General features: G+C 51.0%; 1 protein-coding gene across 1 annotated transcript; it reads right to left on the minus strand.

Moving 5' to 3' along the window:
- POLM (DNA polymerase mu) lies at positions 1-8,573 on the minus strand. The gene is made up of 11 exons (XM_080922796.1): positions 8,171-8,573; positions 6,989-7,169; positions 6,478-6,576; positions 6,204-6,374; positions 5,551-5,622; positions 2,732-2,852; positions 1,093-1,225; positions 863-965; positions 528-773; positions 361-444; positions 1-198 (listed from the first exon to the last, which is right to left on the minus strand). The coding sequence occupies exons 1-11, from the start codon at positions 8,356-8,358 to the stop codon at positions 112-114; spliced, it is 1,485 nt and encodes a 494-aa protein (XP_080778922.1). The 5' UTR covers positions 8,359-8,573; the 3' UTR covers positions 1-111.
- Between the last annotated feature and the right edge of the window lie 3,578 nt (positions 8,574-12,151).

Here is a 12,151-nt window from a genome sequence, read left to right on the forward strand (position 1 = left end):
TTCCTGGTCAAGAGACAGCCCCTCTCTCTCTCTCTCTTTTTTTTTTTTTTTTTTTTTTTTTTTTTTTTTTTTTTTGCCGATGGGTGTGGCAGCCAGCATGCATTTCTCATTTCAGGCATTTCTCTGCTCTGGAGGAAGGTACTTGAGGCCCAGGAATCTGAAAACATCTTCCTCAGAAGTTGCATGGAAAAATGTCTTCTGCAAAGGACAAAAACATTAGTGGCTGAGGCCCAGGCCACATTATTGTGCACAGTGCATTGTGACCGTGTCAGGTTACCTGGCGGTGTGCATCGTATTTGAGATTGTGGACTAGATCTGGATTATGGGAACTGTTTCTTACCCTAGTTCCCGGAGATTTACCTGCTCAGGATCAAACAGCCCATGGCTGTTTAGCCTTAGCCCCTTCTCTTGCCAGCTGAATCGCCGTAGCTCCCGCTCAAAAAACTGGGGAGAGAGGGAAGGGGCAACTTCCTTTAGCAGGGCTGGTCCACCACAGTCCCAGGCCCCGAAAGGAACACAGGACTTACCTGGGAGCCAGTCCAGCCAAGAAGGGCAAAGGGGAACTGGCTGTTGGGGGTGACCACAAGATCTACCCTCACAGCTTTCCAAGTTGGGCAGGGATGCGGGGCCCCCTCTAAAGCTGTCTGCTGGGACTGCGGCAAGCGCAAGATGCAGAAACTCCTCTCAAAAGCATCCATGGTGGAACCCCGCCGCAGGATGTGGGCAGAGTCTGCTAAGTGGCTTCGGTGGTACTGGTGGTACAGGACGAGTCCCTGCGGGAGGGGAGGCAGGTGTGGTCTGGTGTGCCATGGTTCTGGGAGGGCTGGTCAGCACTCCTGGGCAGGACACTAGAGGCCCTCACCTGGCCCTGTAGGCAGCTCATCACTCTGGGAAGCAGCCCTACTTCTTGGCCCTCCTCAGGGTGGGTGATAAGCAAGTCCACGTCATGACCTTGTAACTTCCCCCTGAAAGAGACAGTTTGATTCTCTGCCCTCAACCCAAAGCCATGCATGTTAAGTGATAGGAAAGGCCACACAACTCAAGTCCCTCCCTCAGGAAGGAGCCTGGAATACACTCGGATGGTCCGGTTACCTTCTGAAACCGCCAGTCAGTGTGACAGTGGCTCCGGGCAGGATCTGCCTCACAGCTGCCTCTACCAACTGCTGCAGAGCTTCAGCGTCAGCTAGACTAACTGGAGTGCTCAGGTCCTGATAATACTGGAGCCCTGTGGGCAGCACAGCCTGTGTTCCCCATGGAGCCTCACTCCCCAGCACACAGCAGCCACCACAGTCAGAGGTGGGCTAGAGAGATGGCTCAGCGGTTAAGAGCACTGACTGCTCTTCCAGAGGTTCTGAGTTCAATTCCACAAGGTAGCTCACAACCATCTGTAATGTGATCTGATGCCCTCTTTTGCTGTGTCTGAGGACAGCAACAGTATATACTTATGTACATTAAATAAATAAGTAAATAAATACATAAATATCAACCTTGTTCCAAATATTAAAAAAAAAAAAAGGCAGAGGCACAGAGGGAAAGTCTGGGGCACAGCAGAGTGAGATCCTACTTTTAAATTTAAATTCTCATTTTGAGATAACTGCAGATTCACATGCAAATGAAGAAAACCAGATCCCCTGTGCCCTTTACCCAACTCCCCTCCAAACACAAGATCTTATAAAACTGCAGTGAGTTTGAGACCAGCATGGTCTATATATAGTTTCAGGCCAGCCAGGGCTACATACCAGAGGGCTGGGGCAGAGAGTTTGTTAACTAACATGTGCCTTATAAGGCCCTAGCTTCAACCCCTAACAGTACAGCAAAACAAACAAACAAACAAAAAAAAAAATGCCTTCACAGGACTACACGAGACAATGAAGTTAATACAAGCAAGACGTAGCCAGCCCTGTTGAAGTTTCATATTCTCCAGATTAATGAAATGCAAGTGAGACGTGGTAAGAAGACGGAAAGAAGATGGGGCACCGATAGTCGCCTCTCCTTTGGCCTACTCTGTCTTCTTGCCTTCGAAAAGGACACCACTAAGGAGGTTTAAGCGTGAGGAATAGCAAACCTAGCAAGCCCTTAGTAAAGGCTGCTGGTCATCTTGTCTACCTTGCCCTGGGGAGAGGCAGCTGAAACAGGATCACCCTGGGGAGGCCACCGGCAGGCCATGGTACCTTTCAGCAGTGCCTACAGCCAAGACCCCGAGCCCAACCCAGCAGGCTACGCAGGCAGCACGTGTGCTCATCATTTGGCAGTTTCCAGAGGCTCTTAGGAATTCCATGCTGTCATTTCTCTGTGTTTCCCAGAGAAGGTAATGGCAACTCAAGAGAGGTTAGTCTTAAAAGCCATGGATACATACCTAGCAAATGGAGGGGCAGACTCAAGCCCAAGGTCTGTGTTATTTCCACTCACAGTGGTGCCTGCACCACAAAACCACACACACCAGGCACCACACTGGGCAGGTAGCCCAGACCAAGGCTGTCCCTAACACAAACCGAAATCAAACAGAAAGAAACATGAGGTCCGGATGCCATGGCAGTGCTGTGACAACAGTTGCTGAGAAAGGGTCCTGGCCGACCCTGGGTACAGGGAGGAAGCCACAGGGAGCCTCTTTCATGGCTACCAGGATCCCTCTGCACCAGCTGTCCTGCCCTCAGGCAATCAGCATGTTCCACACTAGAGCTAAGGGCTTCGCTACATAGCTTTCAGGCCCAGGCAGCTCTGGGAAGCTCACCTGCTTTCTGCTGCTGGGTCAGCCTCTGGGGCTGCTCTCTGAGCTCATCCAGGGTCCGTAGTCCTTGCTGGTACCACCGGTTGGCAGTCTTCACCCCAACCCCGAAGACCTGGGTGAAGAGCTATGTGAAGAAGGAATGGATGGGTCAGGAGCAAAGTTCGTGGAAAGATGCCCGAGAGTACTGTCTTCATGCCCAATGCCATAGGATAAGGACTCAATCCTGGGCAGGCTACTCTCACAGGGGACTGAAACCACGAACTCTGAGAGTAGCCCTATTAGAGACAGCATATTTGTGCTGAGCAGCTGCCAAAAAGCTTCAGGAAGCTCTCTTTACCCCTTTATAAAAAGTCTGCGGGACTGGAGAGATGGCTCAGTGGTTAAGAGCACTGACTGCTCTTCCAGAGGTCCTGAGTTCAATTTTCAGCAACCACATGGTGGCTCACAACCATCTGTAATGAGATCTGATGCCCTCTTCTGGTGTGTCTGAAGACAGCTACTTATAAAATAAGCAAATATTAAAAAAATAAAAAATAAAAAGTCTGTCTCCTTAATGCACAAGCCTAGCCTGTGCTTACAACAGACCGCAAAGAGTTACTTTAATATACAGACTCACCAGGTTCTTAGTTTCCTGGGAAAACCTACCACAAGTGGAGCTGGCTTGTGCTTCCCTTCAACAGCAAAACCAAGGAAGAGTGAACAAAGAGGTGGAGGCCTGACCAGTATCTACCCCAGCAGGCTGCTCTCCAATGTTCAAATGCCCACTGGCCCATGGAGTTCTGGACTAAGCAAGCCTTTCTTGGGCTAACCACTCAGAGACTCTTGAACGAGACCAAGGACAGCCCCCACAGCAGTGAAGGCTATATATGCAATCCAAACCCTTCTGTGTGGCTACATCTTCTAGCAGTGGATGTTACAGATGTGTGTCAAGAAGATGGAGACCAGGTGTGGCCGTACATGCCTGTAATCCCAGCAGATTCAAGAATTCCAGGGCAGTCTTCAACTAAGCAAGACCCCAATTACAAACAAACAAAATGAAGCTACCATGTAGACAAGCAGGGGGGAAAAAAAAGAGTTGTGTCAGCCCTGCCCTTGCTGGGCTTTTCTCAGCCATGTTTTCCTGACTCTGAACTCACAGCGTAAAACAGACCAGTGTCGCTACAGTCAACAGAACCTGGCTTTCAGACTCTGGTACTAGCTGACTGAGGTGGTGATGCCTTTAATCTCCAGCACTTGGGAGGGAGGCAGAGGCAGGCAGATCCCTGACTTTTGAGACCAGCCTGGCCTACAGAGTAGGGCTACCCAGTCTTGAAAAACAAAAACAAAACAAAAATCTGAATCTAGGGCTGGAGAGATGACTCAGCAGTTAGGATCAAGTACTACTCATGCAGAGTATAAATCCCAGTACCATGTCAGGCAGCTTGCAACGGCCTCTCTCCCCAGGGGCTCTGTTACCTGGGCCCCCTCACTCAGCACACGCACATGCATATATGTAATTTAAAGAATAAATCTACAAAAAAAAAAAATCTGACATTTGACTATGGCAGTGCATTCTTGGTATCTCAGCATCTGGGAGGTGAAGGCAGGAGAAAAGTGGCCTCAGCTACAGAATTGATCCAGCCCAGCATGGGCTGTGTGAGATGCATTCCACCAAAGCCCAAAACAACCCCTTGCAAGCTATCCTCTACCCCCACAAGTGTGCCACAGTGTGCTTTCCCCAAAATAAATAAACCAGATTTTTAAAAATGAAATCTAAAAATACATAAAATACAGAGAAAACAAATTGTTTTTAAAAGTGGGAGAGCCTCACGCCTATAATCTCAGCACGCAGGAGTCAAAGAGGCAGGCTGCTTGCTCTTAGTTGGAGGCCACTCTCAGCGTCAGTATGAAAAGTCTCAACCCCCTACTCTGAGAAACAAACAAAAATTCTTCTCGTTACTGGTGTAAGTCTTTCCTGCTGGCATGGATGTTTTTGAGGACTTTGGGGTGTCCAGGAAGCAGAATGGAGAAGAGACACCTCCAACTTCTTCTAGGGCCCTCTTCTGCCCAGGAAACCCTGGCTGGGCTATGGAGAAACCGTTTCCTTACTTATTGCCAACATCAAAGTCACCTCAGAGCCAGCCCCATGTCTGATCTGCCCAGCATGGCTACAGCCAGGCCTCTCTACCAAGTCCTCCCTGCCACTCTGACAGTGTCCCACAATACCACAAGCCTCACCCTCCCAGGAGGCCACAATTCACTGCCACAAGTCCCTGGCACTGACTTGACAATCTCCAGCTACAAAAGGAGAGGCGGAAGGTGACTGTAGCCTGCACACGCGCACACACACACACACACACACACACACAAATCCTATCACACACATTTTGTTCAGTGTGTCCTTTTTCATTTTCATCGTGTTGGTGGTGGTGGTTTTTGTCTTTTGAGACAGCGTTTCTTTTTGTAGCCCTGGCTGTCCTGGAACTCTGTAGACCAGGCTGGCTTCGGAACTCAGAGATCCCCCTGCCTCTGCCCTGGCTAGTGCTGGGAATTAAAGGCCTGTTCCGCCACTGCCAGATTCAGTGAGGCACTTGATATGTGCAAGAATATTCCATCCAAAGAACCAGATGGTGCTGAGTGATGTAGAAGTTTCCCTGTGCTCAAAACAGGCTCTGTCTGCATGTCTGCATCTGGCAGCCTGCTACCTATCGGGTGTCGGTCCAGCTGCCATTCCTTAGTGACCGCCTATGACCCCAGGGCGGAGGGAAAAACCTTTGCTGGCTGCTCATGTGGGTTGGGCTGTGAACCCCTGCCAGGGTCCTGTCCCCTCCTCTGACACGAACCTTCATGGTCTGGTGCCTTTCTGAGCAACGGACTTGTTCCACCTCCTCACATGTTCCATGTTCCAGCAGCTCCTGGGACAGGAAACAGAACAAAACTCTGAGCCCAAGGCTGAGGCAGTTTCCTCTGTACCCTGCAGAGAGGGGCTCTGTAGAGTTAGGGACCAGCAGGACTTGGAAATGGTGTGGCAGGGACCCCAGCTGTAAAACTCTTCGGGGCCGGAGCAATGGAACCTTTGGTGTGGTTCACTCCTGGGTCCCAGGATAGACCAATGTTTCCCTTTAGAAACTCGGACGTCTTCATCTGAAAGCAGCTTTTGCCACTAAGGGGTCTTCAAGGAAAAGCATCCAAAGGACTGTTTCAATGTCGGGTCCTCCACAAACATTCCACTTGCTTTCGGATACCACCCCAGACATCCCGGGATTGCCAACGATGAGAGGAGCGTCAGCAGCAACCTCGGTTGAGTCACTCATCCGCCCTAGGGCAGGGGAACCACTCACACACTAGAAATCTGTGCTGAAGACAACTTAGTGTGGCCACGCAGCAGCTTCCTGTGAGTGTCCACATTTTCAAACTAGGCTTTGAACCAAGTCTTCTGCTGTCCCACTGGGCCCAGGACTCCCCAGGCTACCCACTCACCGTGCGAAGCACCTACCTGGATTACTCTAGAAGAATGTTCTCCAAAGTAGGGCAGCCCGTGCAGCTGGCTCAAACATGTGACAGGGTAGGGAAGGGACTTGAGCACAGAGGCTGATCTGAGGAAGGAGAGAAGCCGGCCCTCGTTGCTTTCGAAACCTGCTGCCTCTGACAGTGTCTCCAGAGCCTCCTGCAGGGAGGGCCCTTGGTTACAGGATAAGGTGCCTTTTTCAGCTACTGCCCAGCTCTACCCAGGTCTCTGGGGTAGGGATCTGCTCACAGATGCAGCTTACTGAGAGGAGGGTGTTATGGTGTGTGAGAGGTGAGGGGCGTTGACAGGCATAAGCTGGCGTCATCACCGAGATTGGAGGTTCCTTCCTTAGCTCAGTTACCTGCGGGGGGGGGGGGGGGAGGCACAGGTCTTCATGAAGCCAAAGCACTGGCGTGCCCTCTGACCCCCAACTCTACATATATGGGATAGGGATGAGGGCTCAAAGTGAGGGAGCTTGCCTCCTGTCTCCTAGCACCCTGGCTCCAGAGCATCCCAAGGACAGGTTTCTGTCAACTCAGCTCATCCCAAGTACTCACTAAGGAAGAAACTCTAATTATACTAAACGTAGGTCCCAAAAGATTAGACCAGCAGGTGGGATGGTCCAGTCCCCAAATCCCTGCTGAGGTCTCTATTGGTTTCCCAAGGCACCCTGCAGTCTCACCCTCCCAGGACAGTCCTTGCTCCCTACCTCCTCCAGAGGACACCACTATTACATCATCTGTCTCAGCTGAGCTAGTCCTTCCTTCCCTCACCTCCAGGCGGTGCCGGACCTCCTCAGGGACAGGCTTCCCAGCTGCCATGCTCTCAGTAAACCAGCTAATGTCTAGCAGAGATGGCTGTGGGCAGCCGGGGAGAAGAGCATCCATGTCCTTCTGCCAGCAGATGGCCTCCTTGGCTGAGGTCCCCTCCATCACCACATGTGTCACCTCTGAGCTGGAAGGAAAGGAGAATGAGGCTCAGGGCCCTTGCTGTTCTGCTCCTATCCCAAGCCTTTGTTCTTCCAGAAAGCCTTCCCAGCCGCCATGATGGATGAATACCTCTCCTAGACTTGGGTCCAACAGGTTTTCACCCCAGCCTCACTCACAAACCACTTGGACGTGTTAAATTATCCACCACCCTCTGCCTCAGGTGCCTTAGTGGCCAGGGCCAAGTGGTTCTGATCTCAGTGCTAATTGTTGTTTGGAGACTTGCTTTGTAGGCCAGGCTGGCCTGGAACTCTAGCACCCTTGCACCAGGACTGCAGACGGGCATTCCACTCCGCTAAGATTTCAAGACTGGAGACTCTTGCCTGTTTATTCAAACCCCCGTAGGCAGACTTTGGAAAGTGTGGTATTTATATTTCCTTTACATTGGAGAAATCCAAAACAAGCCATCTTGTCAGGCTGTGGTAAAAATGTAGAGCCATGTGCAATCCAAATCGTCATCTCTACTGTTTAAGTGAGTCTGGTACATTAGTCTTTAGGAATGTTTCCTTTGTGGAGGGCGGAGTTGCAAACAAGCTAGCCAGCTACAGGGGCACAGGCTCCAAATTTCTTTAGTCTTTTCAATCTCAAAGTTACCCCACTGCTCTGGGCATGTTCTCTAATGAAGCCAGTTGGTGACGTCTGTAAACTCAGGACATCCTTGACTGCCAGCTCACTGGGAGGGAAGAGAGCTAGCAAATATTGCTCATTAACCACTCTTCCTTGTATGGCTCTTTAAGCTCGATGGCATCCTCTCAAAAAGAGGAACTCGGGTTGGAGAACCACCGTACCGCAACCGCGAAGTACCAAGGCTGGCTTGGAACCCAAAGCCGCAGGTGCTGCTTGCCGTCACAGCAGCAGCGCGCCAGCTCCCGCCCTGGGCCACAGTAAGTCTATACACAGCTGGGGTGACGGGCATAATTACACCAGGCCCCCAGCCCCCCGCGAGGCTGGCAACCCCCCACCGCACACCTGTAAGCATCTAGGATGCGGAAGCCTTTGGACCGCGCCAGGCGAGTGAGGAAGGCCCGGCGGCTGCGGCCCATTCGCGGCTCCGCAAGGTAAATGGCTACGCCCGGGAAGCGCGCCGCTGGAGGCGCGGAAGAGGCTAAAGCGCTGTGTGGGGACCCGGCTCCCACTCGCCGTCGCTTCGGAAGCATCTGATCACCGACTCAGGAGGCGCGGGAGGCCGCGGAACGAAGGAAGGTAGGGTGAGGAAAGAAGGCGGAAGGAGAGGGAGGAAACCTGCGGAGAGAGGAAGTGGTGTTCGCTCTGTGCAATCTAGGATGTTTTAGGCTTCCCTCCAGAAGCCCCAGCTCTATGCAAATAACGCCCGAGGAGGACTCTTCTATCGAAAGCCCCATTGGCTTCGGAGACCCTGGAGGAACCTGGGCTCGTAGGCGGGGCTTCGCCTTCTACTGGGCGGGCACTTTTCTTTCCTCGGGGGCGGGGTCTCGGCTTATCCTGGACCATAGAAGTCCCGGCCCATCTCTCTGCTGCCTCTGCTGGTGACTGGGCGCCCACGCGGCTTCCCCTGGGCACACAGAGGGGCGCAGATATAAGTTAAGTCTGAGTAGTCTGCGTGTGAGCTGGTGGAGTGTGAAAAAGTTTTCCAGTCTAACGAACCGCACTGGGACATCTGGCGGTCCATTTGGAAAAATAGAAACTGGCCCCCTCACAAGCTACTGAACATTAAGTAAATTCCAGATGGATCAAACATTTAAATCTGAAAAAGAAAACAAAAATATACCGGTGACACTCGGTTTATTTTTTTTAATACTTATTTATTTTTAGTTTATGTGTCTACGTGTTTCACTTGCATGTGTAGCTGTCCACCACGTGCATGCTTGGTGCCCGCTGAGTGAGAAAGTGTCAGGTCCTTGGACCTTGAATTAAGAACAGTTGTGAGCCGCTGCCCCTGTGAATGCTGGGAATCTAACTCAGGCCCTCTGCAAGAACAAATGCTCTTAAGCCTCTAGTCTCTTAAAGTTTTTTTTTTTTGTTTGTTTGTTTTTGTTTTAAATTATGTGCTTAATTGTGTTGCCTGAATGTTTGTATGGACACCGTGTGATTGCCTGGTGCGGGTAGAAATATGAAGCGGGTGTCTGATCTCCTTGAACTGGAGTTAGGAATAGTTGGGAACTGAACCCAGACCCTCTGCGAGAACAGCAAGTGCTCTCCACTCCTAAGCTATATCTCCAGCCCCGTTGGAATATTTTTGGGATCTAAGGAGCACAACAAACTTGGTAATAGTGGAGGAAGGGAGTGGCAAATGGAACCACGCATAACTTTAAATTTCGGTCTGGCGAGGTGGCGTGACTGTGCGGTCAGAGAATGGAGGGACTCCATTTTGAGAGTCGTTTGGGCTGGCTGTGGATGACTACTGAGTGTACTGTGTGTGCCTATGAGAGCCCCAGAGCAGGCTAAAGGGCAGGTGGAGAAGGGAAGGGATCGCTCCTGGAGGGCTGAGGAACTTGTTTGGGACTGACCTGGAGGTAGCTTCCGCAGCAGAACTCACAGTTCTCATAGCAGGATGCGTAGTTACTGGGTAAGTCCGGGCTCCAGCGCAGCCCTTGGACAGTAGCAAGGACTCCACGGAGCAGAAACCTTCCATTCCCATATGGAAATTGTCTTTTTGGTTTCATTCCTCCGGCTCCACACAGTCTGACTGTGGCAGCCATTGTAGGAAGGTGGTGGGGGAGTGAATCTGAGAAGAGAGATGTGTGCCGCCTCCCAATATGAGGTGCCCTTAAGATAAAAGGGAGGTGTGCCGCAGTCGCCTGGATGAGCCTAGAGAACCGAGAAAGAATGCTGTGTATGCCTTCATACAGACCAAGGAACTGGCCCAAAAAAAGGTCCTTAACTGAGAGCAGGTAGCCTCAGGAGACTGGCCCAGGCAGGGGGCAGAGGCCGGACTTGGGTGTGGGGAGTCTCTGGCCTTCCCTTTCCAGAGCCCCCAGGCTGCTCTTGTGCCTCTTGGGAAAGAGAGACAGACTGATTTGGGTTCTCTGTTCCAGTAGAGTTAGCTTAGGGGTTCCCGTCTAAGTTTCAAGTCTCCAGTTGGTTCCACTCTCTGAGACCCCCACATAGTCAGAGAGCCTGCACAGACCACCTCATGCCTGGGCTCCTTCACCGGCCCTGAGGCTTGGTCCTCTCTCCAGCTCTCTAGCCTGTGTTGGGGGAGAGGGAAACCTTCCCAAAGCTAGACAGCCCTCTGCACACCTCTGCCCCTCACCCCACCCCAGCAGCACCTGCCTTCAGTTGGTTTTGGTTTTCACTTTAGTGCAGTTTGCACCTGAGGGCTGGGAGTCAGTCAGCTCTGCTCCAGCGCCCACCCCTCCTGTCCTCTGTCCCTTTCCCTTTAAAGGCCACTGGCCAGCAACACTTGGAAAGCATGTGATTAAACTCCTGATGGTCCTGGACAGGGCTGGTGGAGAGTGTTGGCCCCCGACGAGCTCTGGCTGGACCTTCTGGCTCTTACTGATACGTTGTAGTCGTTCATCTCTGGTGTTGCCTTTCCCATGATCAGCATAACAAACTTTCACAAACTGGGATGCTTGAACCAACAGAAACAAGTTCACTCCTCATTTTCAAGCAAGAATTAAAACAACAAAAAAACAAAACAAAACAAAACAAAAAACAACAAACAAACAAACAAACAAACAAAAAAAAACAGGTGTCAGCAGGACCAGGTTCCTGAAGTCTGCAGTTGAGGCCCCTGTCTGTCTCCTCTGGTCACTGGCTACACAGGTCTAGTCTCTGCTGTCACTTTAGTGGCTGCCTTCCCTCTGGGCTCTTCTGTGAGCCCTCCTCTTTCCTTAGAATGACACTGATCAAGAAACATTGCTCAAATTCAGGAGGACATTATCTCAAGGTTCTTCCCCTCAAGGGAAGGACTCATTCCAAAAAAGCTGTGGGATGACACGCATGTGTGTGTGTGTTTAGGGGAGGGGGTGTGTGCTGCTTTTCAATCTGCTACCCTGGGGATAGTGTTATCACCTTTTCTGACCTGTCAGAACCTCAAGCTTTGTGTAATTTTGTTTGAAATAGGTCTCCCTGTGTAGTTCCAGACTGGCCTCAAACTTCCAATACCCCCACCTCAGCTTTCTCACTGCTGGGGTTATGGGTGTGTGCTACCATGCCTATCTTAGATTTGGATTTTTGGCAGTTGATGTTCCAGCACTGGGGCTGAGGCTTGCCAGGGCCTGGCTGGTTATGTAACAAATATAGAGACTTTATTTGTGAGAAACAGTTGCTGCCTTTTAAGGAAGATTTGTGTCTCTCCTTCTGGACAGGCACCATTCAAGAACCCAGTGAGCAGTTGGAGGACCAGAATGGGACCCCATCTCAATATGGGAGTCGTGGAAGGCAAAAAAGCGTAGAGACCCCTTTCTGCCTAGGGATTTGGCCAGAGGATTATAGCAAAGGAAGTATCCTTGAAAGCTCGTTGGGTTTGTCTATCTAATCCAGGAATAGCTGGCCATGAAGGAGTGCCTTGAGGGTTCAGAAGAAGAGAAAGACAAGGGTGCTTACAGACCCCAGATTCATTGCAAGTTAAGAATCCAAAGATGGCCATGTGCATTGGTTTGAATAGGAATGGCCCCCATAGAGTTATGTGTTTGAATGCTTGGCCCACAGGGAGTGGCACTATTGAGAGGTGTGACCTTGTTGGAGTAGGTGTGGCACTGTGGTCTTGGGCTTTGAGGTCTCCTTTAAGTTCTCCTTTAAGCTCCACCCAGTGTCAAATTTCAGTCTCCTGCGGCTTCTGATCAGGATGTAGAACTCTAGCACCATGTCTGCCTGCACACTGCCATGCTTCCCACCAGGATGATCCTGGACTGAACCTCTGTACCTGTAAGCCAGCCCCAATGAAATGTTTGCCTTTATAAGAATTGCCTTGGGGGAATGGAGAGAAGGCTGGAGAGATAGTTCAGCAGTTAAGGGCAATGACTT

This window comes from Micromys minutus, assembly GCF_963924665.1.
Source record: "Micromys minutus genome assembly, chromosome: 1".
Classification (NCBI taxonomy): domain Eukaryota; kingdom Metazoa; phylum Chordata; class Mammalia; order Rodentia; family Muridae; genus Micromys; species Micromys minutus.